General features: G+C 49.9%; 1 protein-coding gene across 3 annotated transcripts in view; it reads right to left on the bottom strand.

Moving 5' to 3' along the window:
• The window catches only part of TOX2 (TOX high mobility group box family member 2), a 150,584-nt gene that overhangs the window by 11,142 nt on the left and 122,356 nt on the right, over positions 1-17,086 (bottom strand). For all 3 annotated transcript variants that reach the window (XM_040609058.1, XM_040609057.1, XM_040609056.1), the window contains exons 4-6: positions 15,165-15,404; positions 10,465-10,692; positions 273-353 (exon numbers count right to left, since the gene is read on the bottom strand). In XM_040609058.1, the coding sequence (XP_040464992.1) occupies positions 273-353; positions 10,465-10,692; positions 15,165-15,404 (549 nt within the window). The remainder of the gene's footprint in view (positions 1-272; positions 354-10,464; positions 10,693-15,164; positions 15,405-17,086) is intronic.

Raw genomic sequence — 17,086 nt, 5'->3', positions numbered from 1 at the left:
GGGGACTCCCCTCCCCTGCTGTGACACCTGCTGAGGAAGACAACCCAACCCGGGGTCTCGTCTCAGGGTGCTAAAGGCTGAAGTCAGCCTGGTGCCTGCCTGGCTGCAGAGCATTGCTTTTCGCGCCTCAGGAAGGTGGCCGACACTGATATCAGTCCTGATAGCATGCTTACACTGTACTTCTTACAAACTTGCTCCCCCCTGTAAAGTCCTATGAGTTGCAAGTAATTCAGCGTTGCCACGTCCACTGGCAGCGCGAGCACAGGCTGTACCTTGGAGACGAGGCTGGCCCGGTACGCTGCCAGGGCTTTCAGGTACTCCTTCTTCGCGGCTTCTGTTTTCCTCTTGTATGCCTGAAAGGACCAAGCAACGGATAATAATTAATAAAGTAGAATAGGGTGCTGCTGGGCTTGGCTGCACCCTGCCTGCTCAATGGCACCTGCTCCACTGAGGCCATTCCAGCGCGCACGTGTGCGTGGAAAACTCATTTCTGCTGGAGAGGAATCTACCCCAAATCAAGCTAATAAAGCCTCCAGATTGGCTCACGCTGGGATCTTTGGTGGCATCACAGGCCAGAGCGGACTGCCTGCCTGTGCAGGCATTTTTGCACATCGGCTGTGAGAGACATAGCCTGATTTTACAGGGTGAACTCAATGAAATCACTTCCAGAGAGCAGTCAGCAGAGTGTGCAATCCAGGCTCTTGGAAGAGCAAGACAAGACCCAAAATCCCCAAATGATAGGACTAGCTGAAAAAAAAACGGTGAGACACTCATAAATCCTAAACTACTCATTAATTTTCTTGGCTTTCCCATTACTAAGCCTTTAGAGCTCAAAACTCCAGCTCTCCTCTGCAGTCCTGACAGCTGGGAAGTGCTTTCTCGTCATATCAAATCCAAGATTTCTCCTTGTTCTTACAATGTGGGGAGCTGGGGCTTGCAGGAAAACAGCAAGTATCAGGGGAGTTTGGTACTCTAAGGAAAAAAAAAAAAAAGCCTTATATATGAATTACTGTTTATTCTTTTCTCTCTCCCCTGTAATGAGACATGCTTCACGATCGTTTCACAGTGCTGGTCCCCTTTCTGCCCAGAGTTTTGCCCTCCATGTATGTGAAATGCATGGTGTACTCCAGCCTGTCTCAAGCAGTGCGAGTCCTCGTGGGGTTAAACAGATTAAACTGGGCAAGTGAGAAGAATATTTTAAAACAGAATAAAAATTTCAGCAAAATGGCAGAAACTCCCAAGAAAAATACCCACCAGCCCTCTCCTCTGCTGGAAACTCAAAGCTCTCCTCCAGCGGCACACCGACAGTCGATTCCAATTAGAACAGATTTGCATACATTTAATTCTGCTTTAAAAACAATGACAGCTTTCAACAATCAAGATGCTGAAGGCCAGTGGGGATATTTAGCTCCTTTCCCCTACAAACTTCCACAGCCACGGCAGCACCCAGCCTCCCCCCTAACACTGACCTCCGAGGGGAAAAAACCTTCCAGCAGTTAACTTGCCCAGTTACTTGAATTTCAGTTTAAAATCAGTACAGATAAATTCTATTAAAAATGGATCGAAAGTGCTATTTTCATTGCTAAATCAGAAAGACTCCCGTAATGAAATGTTTTGACTTGACACTCTGGAGGTCTCAGATGGTAATTTTCTGAAATGGAGCGTTTTCCTAAGTTTGTCTTTGGCTTTATGGTATTCAGGAAGTATTATATTTGCTCCATTCAGAACAAAATTACATTTCAAAATGTCAGCCTGAAGAAGAGTTTCCCTGTGAAAAGCAACTATTTCTTCAAACTGCATCAGTTCCCCTAATAAAAGCTATTACCTTTCTCTACAGCCCTCACCTCCCCTCTGTCACCCATCACAGCAACACCGGTGCCACCACCACGGCACCTACTGTAAAGCACAAACACGGGGTGCCCCCGGCTCTGCATGTGGTACCTGATGCCTGCCCAGCTACGAGCGATGAATTCCTGGGTCTCAGGCCAGTAGAAGAGTGGCCATAGCTGGGTGCTGATGTATTGAAAACATGTTTTTTCCCCCCTCTGTAACAGCGAAATACCAAAAGCGTTTTCCCTATTTTTTTGTATCTGGGACAATGGGAAATCAAAGTATTCACAGCCATGCAGAGAAAAAATTAATTAGTAGGAAGACGCATCTGGAGAAAGCCTGCAATTTATGGACAGTGAGAGGGCAGGTAAATGAGACTTCCTTAACCTAAATGAATAATAAATAAATTCCATGCCTACCTTCACCTCCATTACTTGTGTTTTCTGCTACACTTTTTTTTTTTTCCCACTCTTCATCTGTCCGTGTCTTTTTCAGACAATGAGCAGGCGCTGTGCCCCACTCATGTTTGGAAAGTGCTGCCGGGGGATGCCTGGTGCAGCACGGCTGGGCAGGGGCAGCCAAGCGGCACAGCATCCCATGGGGAGAGCAGGATTGCTCCCAGCAGGAGCCTCCATGCTGCCCAGGCCAGCCCCTGCTCCAGCCCTGGCCACCAGCAAGGTTACAGAGAAGGGTGAGAGGGTGAGCCCAGGAGGTGTTTCCTCTGAGATGCTCCCTCCAGCTCTGGAAGGTTCCCAGTGGGTCATCTGGTTTGTGACCGTAGGGTCACAGAATGGTTTGGGTTGGCAGGGACCTTCAAGGACCATCCAGTCCAACCCCCCTGGCCATGGGCTTGGACGCCTTCCACCAGCTCAGGTTGCTCCAAGCCTCATCCAGCCTGGCCTTGAACACTTCCAATGATGGGGCAAGCACAGCTTCTCTGGGCAAACTGGTCCAGTATCTCAATACCTTCCCTGTAAAAAAGCATCCCCAAGGGGCTCCTGCTGGCCCTCTGCAGTCCCACCTCGCATGGGGGCTTTCTGCACCCACCGGGCTCCGACGGGACCGCAGCCTGCTGCTGGGGCAACGCCGTGCTGGCGTGGGAAGAGTGGATCTGAACAAAACTTCTCACGAATCCTCTGCGTAAAGGCAGCTCTAGTGCAGTATTTATAACCTTTAAAATTTTAATTTAAACATTGACAAAACCATGTTACTTTCTAATTAAATCTCATTTTCTCCCAGGGATTTTAATTTCAAAGTAATTTATCAGATTTAAGGATCCTCAAAACATTTTGCATGTTTTTCTTTCTAACCTGCCATGCCCACTGATTTATTTTCCTTATTCATTAGCAGGAGGATTCATTAGTCATTAAGTGAGTGGGTGGGTTGGGGGGGAGCAAAAATGGTTAGTGATTATGAAAACAAAAAATCAGAGCTGTAAGAAGCATATGTTGGGATCGTAATCCTGACACCTCTGTGTCTCAGCAAAGCAGCTAGTAATTGTACCGTAATGAAATGTTCTTGTTTGATAACCAGTTAATTAGAGAAGACAATTATTCCAAACCCTGCTGACACCCACGAACGGCTCCGTGTCGTGCAGGCCCTGAGTGACAGCCGGAGCTGTTACCGGTAACCTCTGCATCCCGGCCCGCCTGCCTCAGCAGAAACGCTGCTTCCCGAGCCTGCGGAACGATGGAAACTGCTCAAACTCTCCCCCCCAAAAAGCAGGGGGTGCGCTGACCCCAAGCCAAAAGGTCTCTGCTGCAATCCGAGACGGAGTTTGGGGCATTTTGCTTCAGAAAAGACATAGACCATCAGGAGAGAAGAGATGAAAAGTGCAGCAAAGGTCTCCATGAGGAGAGCTGAAGGACTCCGTGTGTTTTGCTGGGAGAGAAGAGACCAAGGGGAGCCACAGCCTCCAAATGCGATGCAGCAAGGAGGCACTAACGATCCCCTGCATCTACTGCAGATCGGAGAAGAGGCAATAGGCTTACACTGTAACAGGGGAAATGTTGGCTAAGCAAGAGGAAAGTGTTCCTAACAGTCAGGATAATTAAGCACGGGAAGAGATTGCCTGGAGAGATGTGTAATCTCCACCACTGAGGGTTTAAGAACAGATTAGGCACACATCCATCAAGAATGGCTTAAGTAGAGATGATCCTGACTTCAGGCAGCAGTATGGTCTGGCTGACCTCTTAAGTCTCTCCTTGCCCTCCTTTCTATGATTCCATGACTGGTTTTTTTTTCCCCCCCAAATGTATAAATTTGGATTTTATTCTGCTTGTAAATCTGGAGGGTTTTTCTTGTAACTATTATACACTTTCCTGCAAGATATCTCTTGGGATCATCGCAACTTATGGCTTACTCATAAGATGACTCGAAAGCCCTCCCTCGCTGCACAGCGGAGTTGCCACAGCACCCTTCTCTTTGCATATGGCCTCCATGCAGCAATCAGAAACGCATAAAGCAAACACGCCACGTCATCCCTACTCCTTCCCAGCTCTTCCTCTCCTTGCACCCTCCTCTGTATCCCTGCTGCTCCCTTCTTGGGGAAGTCTTATTCTTCCACTAAAACCAACTAACCCAAGCTCCATTTACTGTGTACATCTCCTGCGCACGTCTCCTTCAGACTAACAGCCACAGCCTGGATTGCCAACCCCTGAGGTCAGCTAGCTTGGACATGGGAGGCACCTGCCAACGATGCCCATCGCGAGGCTGTTGGTTACGCAGTGCTCCAGCTCCCCCAGGCTCTCCCAGCTATGGCATGGGAGCTGCTGAGCATCTAACGTCCCTGAGGACCCCTGCATAAAAGGCCCTGGCAATGGGAACTGTTCGCAGGGTTTCAGGAGAGCTCCTCCTTTCCCCTGGTGGAGCTGAGTGTTGTGAAGCAGTCCTGTGGAGAAGGAATGGGTAAACCCATGACCAAGTAGCAATTACCTTTTGATTGATTGTAAAGATTCCTGCTTTCCTCTGCCCTGACACCACGGTGCCACCTGGGTGTAAGTCATCTATCACTCCATGTCAGGGCACAAAGTGTGTTCTTGGGACAGCCCATAGAATACTCCAAGTGAAACAGAGGAGAGTGACAAATTCAACCCCTAATCTCCAATGAAAAGCACACAACATTCATCTTCCACACTTCTGATCTTGCTCTCCAGGAAGAGAAGTCACACTCCTGGAGCTGCTTTTAAGAGCAGTTCTGACTCTTCACATCTGCCCTATTGTTATCCTGGTCTCCACCAGACCTCTCTTGAAAGCTTGTTTGGGATCAGTGCTTTCATCCTTCTCCGGTACATGGCTTTCCTTGACACTGCAAAGATGCTGAAACCTCCTTCCAGGCCAGGGCCACTGGTTAGACCCCTCCAGCCCCTCGCTGCCAGGGCTTTGAGGCAGCAGCAGAAAACTGGAACCAGTGGTGGCTGCACTGCTGACAGCTCTGTACAACACTGGACGTGGGCAGTTCGGTGGCCACGCTGCCAGGCAGCACCTGCTGCATGCAGTTCCCATGGGATCTCTTCCCATGATGGCTCTGACATAGGACAGCTTTACAGCTGCCCCCAGATGCCTTGTCCCACCGCAGATACATGCAGTGTCCTGTCACCAGGTGATGTATCAGGTTCAATGAGCGGATGAATCTGATTAGATGGGTGATCTATTATTTTCTGCTGAGCAAGTAATTTTTCTGCAGGGTAATTTATCCCTGGAGTGTGAAGGCTGTGTTATTCTCCAGGCTGTGCATCTGTATTGGAAAACCACACCTGCATTTGGCCATGGAGTCACTTCCCATTACTGAACTGGTCCTGGTGAAGCAGGGCTATCGCGAGCAAGAACTCATCTCTGCCTATGTGTCCCCAGTAAGTTCCCAGGCCCATAAACTCAACTGGAAATGCTGATTTTGTCCGACTTGGCTTCTGCTTAGTTAGGATGGGAAGCCCTCGTTCAGCCTGAGGTTCGCTCAGCAGATTGCTCAGGAGCTTCTTGATGCCCCTGCTCTGAGCTTCCAGGGTTAAGGGAAACACCGACCCAATGCTTTGACTCTGTTGCTTGACATCGTAATGGAGAAAAGCAGGTTCCAGAGTTACCTGCAACTGCCAGCTTGGCAGTGTGCCCCTTGCTTCATCATCACCAGGCTCCAAACCAGCGTCCTTTCCCCCAAAACACAGGGAGCAACGGGAAGGTGCTCAGAGAGGGAATAAGAGAACATGGCAGAGAAGAGCAAATCCCACCGGTGACTTCTCAGTGTGCTCTGGAGAGTTTCCAGGCTTATCCCTCAGATGAAATCCCCCTGGGAAGGACAGCCCCCAGGGCTGTCACCTGCAGGGCTGGGGGCCGTGGGGAAGGAGGGGAGGGGGCTGCAGCCCTGCCGGTGGCACGAGCTGGCACCAGGCTGTGAGCGCTACGTCTGCGCTGGGGGAAAAACTCTTCCCAGTGAATTAGCAGAGTTTGCTCCAATCTAGTGCTCAAATTCTTCTAATTTCTGTCAAAGCAAGCAACCCTTTTACACCTCGCTGGGTAACGCTGTGAAGGCTGGTCTGTATCGGCTAATAAAAAAAACCAAACCACCGAGGTGCGGGATGCTGTGAGCCTCGAGCAGGGACCTGCAGCTGCAGGCAGATTACTACGACAGGTACCCCATTTGATGATAATAGCTGAATTAGCATTTCACTCTCCACCAAAGTCTAAGCTATCTCTACAGGAACAGCTGCTAAACTATTTGCAAAGTTCAAAGAGTATGTATTAATATTTTTTTTTCCCCAAGTCACATTCTTCAGATTCCCATGTAAGCTTCTTAGAAAGGGCCACGCCAGCTGTTGAAGAATGAAGATTACAACATCCTGCTAATGCAGCGCTGGAGATATTTAAAGGTATTGTTATTTATTACTGTTATGCACGCACAGCCACACCGGAAGGGGTTAAAATGGGGAAGAAAACGGCGCTTTGCCGAACAGGTGTCCTTGAGCAGTACCCAAGGACACGGAGATTGCTAATCCTGTATTCCACAGCATGATCAAATCACCAGGCAACAGATATAAATAAAAAAAGGCAGGAAATAAGGAAATTTAGATACAAGTGTGTCAGAGGGAAAATGAAGATTCATTGTGAAGAGGCTGAGAAGAGAAGAAGAAGGAACAAAATGACAAAGGCACAAATGATAAACCAGTAAGAACAAAAGAAGGGGGGGGGGGGGGGGCAGGTGGGGGAAGCCTCTCTGTGAAATACATGTCTGTGACAGCAGCAGCCAAATCAAAGATGCTCCTAGATTATATGGTTTCTTGCATAATATGCATTCTGGTTCCTGCTCAGTGTTTGTCTTTCAGTTAGTGCACAGGGAAAAAACCATATCTGAAATGGGACGTGAGCAACCTTTATTTTGCTTGTTTCATCAGGAGGAGAAAGCAAATTTGCTTTGTGGGAGCAGCAGCACCTGCTCAATGGCAAATAAATAGCTACAGCTTTGATATTACAGTGCATATAATCATTAGCAGCACAAATGCCAGAGGATTAACCCTCTGCATGCTGGCCTGAGCTACCTGGCAAAGAGATGGCGTCTTGTTTCTGCCTGCAGAAACGCTCCACATAACGTCTGTGGGGCAAGTGCAGCTGGAGTGGGGCTGAGGCTCTGCCTGCCATGGGGTGGGGGCACAGGACCACCCTCCTAGCTGGGTTGCACTGGCAGCATGGCTACAAGCCACCGGCACGGGCTTTCCTCATCCCTTTGGCACTGGCATGGCAGCCACCCCACGCTCTGCATAACTCCTCTGTGCACGATGGAGCTGGCAGGGATGGATGAGCACGTCTGCAGACACAGTGGGGCACGTGCTGGGGGCTGCTGACTCATGGTGGGGGATCACAAGTTCAAAATGCCTGGGCTGAGGTTGGGTTTATCCGCCAGGTTGCTTTGAACCCCCTCCCTGGTTGCTTCCTACCTGCAGCTCTCCCACAAGGTAGGAGCCAAACCACACCTGGGCTGAGGAAACACCGTGCCCAGCAGAAGATGGGAAATATGGATTGTAAACCTTGTCTGAAGCAGAAACTACAGTGAGGTAAATGGCTACTTAATAATTACATGGTGGGGCTGGGGTCTGCAGATCAGCCCTCCAGAGACGTGATGCCCCAGCCCCACGCTGAACATCTTGGGGGCTGCGAGAGATCCAAGTCTGGGACCACAGCTCAGCCCCAAATCAGGTTCTACAGCCTCAAACCCACTCTCTTTTCTCATGTCAGGAAGAAGGGAAGCTTTCTTTAAAAACCTTGCTCATAGTTGAGCAAGAACATCCAGATTTGGCTCTTGCTTGCCTACTGCTGCATTGGTTTTTCCCTGGGTTGCCTTCTGCACTGCATTCTGCTGTGAGGATATGAAGATATTAAAAATGACGGTTGTCAATAGAGCTAGGAGTAGCGCAGCGGGGGAAACACTTCCCTTTTCCACCTTTCCCCCCTCCCCAGAGCACGATGCTCCTGCCTGGCGATGAGCCAAACCACGGTGCAGTGCAGCCACGTGGCAGTCTGGGCTCTTAGGTCCCAGCAGAATTTTGGCCACTGATGCGTAGCTGTTCTGTGGCCACCGGGAGTCCCCTCCGAGAAGTGCCAAGAGAGTGCTGGGCACGGGCTGCTTGTCTTCATCGTGAATGCATGCACCATGTCCTGCAGTCCTCAGGAGGAAGGATCTGCAGGACAGCCTGGAGACTTGTTTTCACATATTAAAGACATTTTGTTAATTCCCTTTTTTTTTCCTTTTCCTTTTTTTCCTTTCCATTGCATTGCTTTTATGAATCCAAACAAACTTGACTGGGGATGCTGGCAGAGGAAAGCAAACAGGGACTAAATAAACTCCCTTCCAGCCAAGCACTTCAAAAGTGAACGTGCCACATCGCACAAACCAGCAATATGGTCCCAGTGCCAAAGATAAATAGTGTCCCTCCAGCCGGAGTCCCAGGCAGGGAGGTAGCTGTCGTGGGAGAAAACTATACAGCTGGAGACAAAGCCAGGAAGTTAATATTTAAGCATTCAGACAAGGAACAAATGACTTAATTAAATCAATTACAGAGGGAGAAATGGAGCCACTTAGAAAGTGTGTGTAAAGAGACGGCAAGGCTGCTACTATCTCATAAAAGAGAAGGAAGAGTTAGCAGGGAAGATAAACGGACTGGTTTAATCCCTGCTGTTAATTAAGAGCTGAGCATTTGTGCTGCGCTGAGTCAGGGTCACACCAGCACTTCCATCCCATAAACCACATTTGCAGCTGAGCTCCGAGCCCAAGCTACAGAGATAGTTGTGACTGGATGGAGTAAGGGAAAGGCAGACTGAGATGTTGGGAGGGATGAATGCAGAAGGAAGAGGGGACGTAAAAGCTTTTTCACGCTCCTGAACCTCCCACACCTTGCACCAACAGCCCAGAGCCAGCCCCTGCCCTGCAGCTTCCCAGGCAGCAGGGCTGGGGTCAGCAAGCTGCACAAGGAGGGGACCTGCCTTCTTCACCACGAGAAATTCCTACATGATCCCCCAGCGATCCGTCCAAAGAGGAGAAAAGGGAGGATCATGCAAACATCAAAGCAACACTTTGCACAGTATGGAGACTCCAAATGGATCAGCAGAAGGGCTTTCATGCCAGAAGATGCCTTGCTCTTATTCCCCACTTTGTGCAGGGTGGAAAGCAAGGCTATTTCCTAGCATGACTTCCATTTAAATGACTTTTTTTTCCTGCTTGCTGCTCCCTCCCCAAATGTAGCTGCTTCAAATGCTGGCCATGGACACGCAATGGGAGATGGAGCCGGTGTGAAGTCGGCAGCCAGGCTCTAGGAGAAGGGCTCACCACTCATGGAGGGACTGTCAGTTAAAGCATGTTAGGTTCAGACACATCACACAGTGTCAGATCTCGCTCTGCCTGATAAAAAGACATACTTGCTAGGGAAAGTGTTCCCTGGGGTTTTCTCAATAGGCAACAAGCAATTATGGGCTTTTGTAACTGACTCGGCATCAACAAAACAGTTAAAGCAGGACCTAGAAGTCTCCATGTGAAGGAGACTGAAAGTGGTTGACAGCTTTGGGGCAGGAAGGTTTCCTCTGCAAGGCCACTTCAGATATCTCCTTCCTAAGCTTTTAAAGCCTTAACATTAGATGTGAGGCCAGAGATGTAGAGAGTTAATAGTTTTTAGCCGGTTTGCCATCACTCCCTTTAAGTAAGTAAGCAAATACAAACCCATCACCCATCTAAGGCTATAAAACCCCCATGCCCAGGAAAGGCCACTGATGTTTTTGCAAAGAATGATCTTATTAAGAATAATTAGTTGTCATAAAAATTTGCTCTTTCCCATGCTACACAGAGATTTTTCTAAAAGATGGGCAGAGGCAGAGCAAACTTGGCGCATCCTTCTGCAGCCCCGTCCCTGCCCTGCCCAGGACATGGGTCAGGCCCTCCCACCCCAGGGGTGTCCAAGGGCCAGGTCACATTGCTGCCACACCGGCTTGGGGCTGGGAGCGTGGCATGCAAACCACTCGAGCATCCCTTCCAGTGGCAGTGGGCACTTCAGCACTGCTCCTGAAGTGCTTGGGGAGACTCTGATGCTTTCTACCATAGAAAAGCACATTTCAACAGTTGAAAGAAGAAAAAAACCCCAAAAGAGATCAGTAACTCACTTGTTTTTGTTCTTCTCCCAAGCTGTCCCACATTGACGCAACAATTTTCGATACATCCCCGAAGGTAGCGTTGGGGTTTTGCCCTTTGATGGCTGCTTGCGTGTCTCTGAAAAACAGGGCGTAGGCCGACACGGGCTTCTGGGGCTCATTGGGATCCTTCTTTTTCTTCTTCTTTTGGCTTTTAGGCTTTTTGCCCAGGTCTGTTGATGGTCTTTTCTCTCCAGTAACCTGCAAAACCAAGAAACAGACCTTAGCAGTCAGCTGGGAGTAGTTGGCTACAAGTCCCTGCTACAACTTGATAGCAAAGGGGATGAGAGCAGGCATGGGCAGAGGAGGGCTCCCAGTGTGGCAAGGAGGGCAGCAGCTCTGGGGGTCTCTTTGGTCCCCAGGAGCCTCTAGGATCATTACACAAACTGTTGGTGGGTGCCTGAGCCTGGCTTGGGTGCCTCCTCACAACCCAGTTCACAGCCTGGGTTTGCCCCTTGCTGCTTAAGTGGTCCCTGCTTCAAGGCTGGGGCTTGCCAGACACTCATCCTCAGTCACCCCCCCTTCCCCCTCCTCCTCCCTGGCATCACAAGCTCACTTACTCCTTGACCCTCTTCTGGGACCTCTCCAAATGCCTTGCTTCCTAGCCAGATCCATTTAGCAGTCCATGAATTTTTCCAGCCTCAGCTTCCATAAGGTTTCCAATTTCCAACCCAATAATCCCCCTTTGCAAGCTGCTTCTGACTTTTCTTGCCCCCACGCGTGTGCTGCTGGCTCAGCCTCCTCACTCCCTGTGCAGGAAGGTTGCGAGCACTGATCCAGCAGCACCAGCATCACATTAGCCAATATGCTGGGGTCATCCAAAATTTGTTTCACTCTGCTAACCCCTATCCAGGAAAATATCCAGGAATTAAATTATTTTAATCTTAGCTATTAAACACTTTGCATGCACCGCTCACTCTTTGTAACTGGTCCGGGCGCAGCCAGATGACTAGGCTGGCTGTATCCACTCAGTGCCCTGTGGGGGGCTGAATCAAGAGGAGCAGGACCCAGGCAACAGAAGTTGGACTTTGTGGCTGCTCAGCCACACTGCCACTGGGCTGGGAAGTCAAACAGCAAGGCTGGAAACAGGGATGCTCCCAGCAAAGGTAGCAGAGAAGGAAGATCCTATGGCTCAGCCTCCACCAGGATGCCCTGGGCAGCAAGTTGAATATTTGGAACTGCAGAAGCCTCTGTGTGATGGTGTGCAAAGGAGAAGACCCCTGGAAAGCACTTAGACATACATCAAAGCTCTTAATGCATTAACTGTGGTCAGTGAAACCTCACACTACAGGGAAGCACCATTATCCTTATTTTATAGTGGAGGGAAAACTAAATACACCAAAGGTTAAACACGGCAGAGAATAAAGCCGTTTGCTGCCAGCTGGCTGCTGCAGTCGGGATCTGTGCATCCTCGAGGGCAAACAGGACGCCAGCACCTCTGCCTGCAGATCCACTGAGCTCAAGCACCGAGTGCTCCGCCACCACCTGACTTTGGCAGTCCCTGCTCTACCAGGTGCACAGGCTAATTACATCACTTAGAAAGTTGCCCAGCCTGTCACTTACAGGTCTAAAAAAAACCAAAAAACCCAGAAAAAATCAATTGACACAGGTCCAAACACCAAGCCGCTGCAAAAAACGTGCCTCCTGGTGAGGGCTGGGAGCAAAAGGCCTTTTCTGCTGATGGATTTGCCGATTTGATTGTGTGCTTGGAAGCGCCGGGATTTAAGAGGCTTCACTTCAGTTGGCACAGGCCAGGCACGGGGAGGAAAGGGCAGCGGTGCTCCCGCGCTCCACTCAGCTGCTCTTGACTGGTCATTAAGTTCAGTATCGGCGCAGCGACATTTGTCAAACAGACAGTGACCATTAGTGAATGAGCAGAGAGACCAAAAAAATTGCCTTTAATTTAAAATTGCCCAATTGGGCTTGAATGGGAGGCCTGGAGGTGAAAGGCCAGCTTATTAGGAGAAAAAAAATGCATGACAGGGCTTCAGCCCATTAGCAAGTGAGATGGTATTTTAACTAACTCTAATCCTGTCTGATTCACTTAAGTGCCGCGGGGGGACCTGCTCTCCTCCCAGCCGTCAGCCGAGCGAAGGAGCTGGGAACAGGCACAACGCAACCACAGCCATGGGGATGGTTTCAGAGTTGGTCTGCTGCGGCAGCACCACAAAGCAAACGGTATTTATGGAAAACAGACACTGCCTGCAAGGCTGCCTGGAGCCATCTGTTCCTAGGAGAAAGCGGAGCAGGTCAGGGCTTTGCCTGGTTTTCCTGGGGTTTACCAGGTGTGATGCAGCACAGGATGAGACAACAGCCCAGCCCTGAGTGGCAGAAGATGCTTGAACAACCTAAGCCACGTTCACGGCTAAAGGCAAGCCCCAGTGAGCCAGCACCTTGCTGCCCTAGAGCAACTGCATCCCCCGGGGGGTGAGCCACGCAAAGCAACCGTGAGGGCTCCTGCGTGAGGGCTCCTGCGGTGGGACGAAGTGCGTGGCCACAAGCCCCTGCACAGACCTCCTCTGGAGAGGCAGCAGAAGGGATGTTTAACACCTGATGTGGACTGGGGCAATTCACTGGTGACAGATGTGATCCCCTAAACTGGTGGCTTTGTGTCACCTTAGATGCTGAACCCATGAGAAGCAGGAACCTTGTGGACACCATGATTATAATAACTATGGAGAGAGATCGCTAATCCAACTGGAATCTGGGCTGTAACTACCTCTCCCTCCCATGCATGTGTACACCCCTCTGGAGCAATGTAGCAGGTAAACGCATCCGTGAAGCTGGGAGACCTCCTAAAATCACAAGTTCCCTGGCTCAGAGGACCTGCTGGACCTGAACTACCTGCTGGCATCAGACCCATTTCTTTAACGTGTGACCTTCTTGGTTGCAAGATTAATTTCTGCTTGTTAGATGTTGCTTTGATGACTTGTAGCAGAAAGGCCGTTAATGGCCATATGAAAAATGACTGATGGGTGAATACAGCAGCTGTGTAGATAGAGAAAGCAAACAAACCTGCAGGCCACCATGCGGTTCTGCTGCTTTTTTCACACTTACAGTCTCCTTCGTCCATCAAACACATCACTCCTGTTCCACCTGTCTGGCTGGGTAGTTTACAGGGCAGAAAAATGAGGGGGCATGCCTTTGGGATTAGGAAAAATTCAAATCTCTGCAAGTTGTCACAATTTGGGCATCTCCAAATTGTTCCTACCCCCACAGGCACCAGTGGCTGAGTGAGAACAGAAGATCCAAGCCCAAAGCCCTGTCCTGCGGCCCCGGGCGGGAGGAAAGCTGGGTGCTGCTGAAAGGTGCAGGGAGAGAACTCAGTGTGTGACTGAGCTGAAACTCATTTTCTGCTGATGCAAAACATTCAGCTCCCAGGTAACTGCCTGGAGCTGTGTGACACAGGCTCTGGGAGATGGCAGACCGTGGGGTCCAGCAGCACAACCCAACCCACTGTGTCCCCCAAACATGGAATCGCAGAGTTCAAGAACCTCCACCTATTTCCAGCGACATGTATCCCTTCTTTTTACAGTTTTATTACATTTAAGTGTTTATTGCACCCACATGTGCACTCTGCTTTGACATGTCCTGATCTGAAGCAAAAGCTGCCAACGGATTAAAAACTACAGGATTGGTGGGAATGCATTTGCCTGGATTTCTGTGGAAAGGGGAAGGTTTTTGCTCAGTCCTAGTGTTTTCCTAGTTTTCCAGTCTCTGCAGTTTGCTGCTCTGGTTATATATTCAAATCCTGTCACAACTGCCTATTTTTGCGGGACAAGGTTACAATATCAGTGCTTCTGATGCTTGGATCAGCTTCTGACATCCTTGGATCGGCACCTCAGGGAGAAGGTTTTCCATGAAAGGCTTTAATCAAAGTCCCATAGGGAGCACAGTGATTGACCTGCCGGCACAGAGACCCACCGGGCGTTGATACAGCAACCACGCAATTGCTGCAATTTGCTGTCAGTAAATAACAGACGGAAGACTCACAGAACACAGCATGTGTTGTCTGCTTTGCGGGTGCATTTTGAGAAAGATGGGTAACAACCACAATGTCCCCAAAACCCTGGGAAATCCTTGGGTTTCTTGATGGCATGCTCAGCAGCAGTTGTGTTGGCTGTAGAGGCAGACCCTGTGCCACTAAGACACTGCTGGCTACTTGAACTCTGCCTGGGTGAACTAAAAGGCAGAAGACTCTTAATTTCTGGGTGTTTTTTTTCCCCTTAGCAAGTCATGTTGAGTGAGCTCAGTTAAATCCCACCCTGTGTTATTTTCCTTCCCTGTTTTAGTCTCCTCTACCTGCCATCAGAAATCTAATTGTGCACCCAAGCCTTTGCAGAACCGTAGCCCAGATCCCGCTTTGCTCATCAAAACCCTCATCGGAGGAAACTGCAGCTTGACGGACCTGGTAAACCGCGGGAGGCAAGCCCAGCTCGTTGCCAGACTTGCTGCACGCACAACCCAGGCATGTGTGCTAGCCTGCCATGCTGCACCTCACCCTAGGCAGGGAACAACCTCCCCAGCCTTGGGAGACTTTCCCACTATATATACATAATTTTTTTAAAAAAGACCAAAAGTCTGTACTTTTATTTAGCGCAATTTATCCCTTACTGAAAAACATCATCTGCTGTTTTCTCACTGTCTGTTAAAACAGGCATGACTGCACGTACCTTATAATGTGACTCTGTCTCCTCTTCCTGAGTAGAACTGGAGGGAGATGGTGTAGCAGACTTACTTCCCGGGGGTGATGGGGATCCATGGGTCACACCGCTCCTCATCCCCATCTGAGAAATGAGCTGTGACTGGCTGAGGGCGCTCATGGGGCCGGCTAACATCCCGGGGCGATTGATCAGCGGCACTTGGCGGTTGGACTCATAGGACGTGGCGTCCGAGTGGACCATCTCCTGGATCTGAGTTAGGAGAATAACGCTTGGTTATTAAAAAAAATAATATTTATTTATTTATCTATTTATTATATTGTCTAATCAATTTAAGATGAACACTTACTGACTGCTTCAAAATTATTCTGTGTTAGCTGGTAAAGTCTTCTTTGTCCCCCCTTCTAAACGAGCCACGAGCAAGAACTGAGCACTGTGCACCCAGGGCTGCTCCTGCCATCGCCCTGCCCACACGGACTAGAGAGGTGCTAAATTGTCTTTGTACATGGCTCTGTGTGCCCAGGAGCTGCCCCTGCCTGCCTTAGGTGTCTGGCACCTACCAGGGGTCTGAAAGAAAAGTTCAGGAATGAACAATTCTTGGCCAAACCACTGGGAGAAAGGAGGGCGTGCAATGTCCTGGGCATTTCTGGGGCCAAGCGCTGCTGCTGCACCCATGAGGACATCACTCAGCACCGGCACATGTTGTGCCAGGGTATTTGGGGTCCATGGGTGACAGGCCAGCCCTGGTACATCAGTGATGCAGCATTAGAAGCCACAGATCCCAAACATGCTCTTTCTGAGCAATACCTGGTGTTGACATTTAGTAACTGCATAATGAAAAAATATCTGCTTGTCTGAGCTTTTCAAGGTTCCACAACCAACCCTACTCATCCTCGGTACGGCTGTCGGGTCACTAGTGCTACAGCGTTAAACCTAGAAGCAGTAAGCACAAAATCAGTCAGTGGAAGCCCCAGGTCCCCGCTCCCACCACGATGGTCTGCCCAAACCTGTGACACTATCATCAAGGCACAGTTTGCATGCCCCCAAGCCCCAGAAGCCCCGAGACAGACTCCAGCACATGGGGGAAAGCTCTGCAGGTGGCCACCACCTCCTTACAGCTCCTCCTGGAGATGACTCTTCCAATATGAAATATTGCGATCAGTTCCCATCCCACTCGAAATGAATGTAGCAGGGGGGAAAAAAAATCCAGACAAGGGCAAAGTAAACTATGGGCTGTCTGTTAAAATTTCCCAGTGAGAGAAGGAACCAGAAGCGATGTATGTGTGTGCATGTGTGTAGGTAAGAGATGGGGAAGAAGGCTGCGTGATAGAGGTGTCCCCAGAAATGAAGTTTCCTATTTATCTGTTCTCATAACACGAGAGCGAGGGGACATCTGAGGGGACCGAGGGCACCCACAGGCGGCTGCAGGGACGCACGGACACGGCACAGGCACTGCCTCCTGAGGCTGCTCAGCCCGATGCTTTTGAAAGATTTGAAAGGAAAATTGAACACACACATACATACATATGGCTAATAAGAAATGTCAAATGCTACATTAGACAAAATAAAAAAAAATATCTCGTGGAGCACATATCCCCTCATGGCATGGCATAAACCAAAGTTCAGGTGGTTGGGTCAGGTGGGAGCAGCAACAAGCCCCTGTCCTGGCCAAGGAGGGAAGGTGAGATGAGATGGGGACAAACCCAGCCATGCTGCGGGTGCATCGAAGGCTTTGCGGCTGCCCTGCTGCCTGCTGCGCCAAGACCCCATTTCCAGTTTGTCCCATTTTCCCTGAAAACCCCATCTTCACCGCAGGATCCACCCCTGCCCGGCCACCCCCAGCAGCATGCTCAGCCCCAGCGCAGCCCCGCGGGCAGAGCCAAGCTGCCGCACAGCCTCATCCTGCCGCGGAGCAAGCCAGTGGGAGGGAGAGC

Source organism: Falco naumanni, chromosome 10 (assembly GCF_017639655.2).
Source record: "Falco naumanni isolate bFalNau1 chromosome 10, bFalNau1.pat, whole genome shotgun sequence".
Classification (NCBI taxonomy): Eukaryota; Metazoa; Chordata; class Aves; order Falconiformes; family Falconidae; genus Falco; species Falco naumanni.
This window is presented reverse-complemented; position numbering and strand designations above follow the sequence as displayed.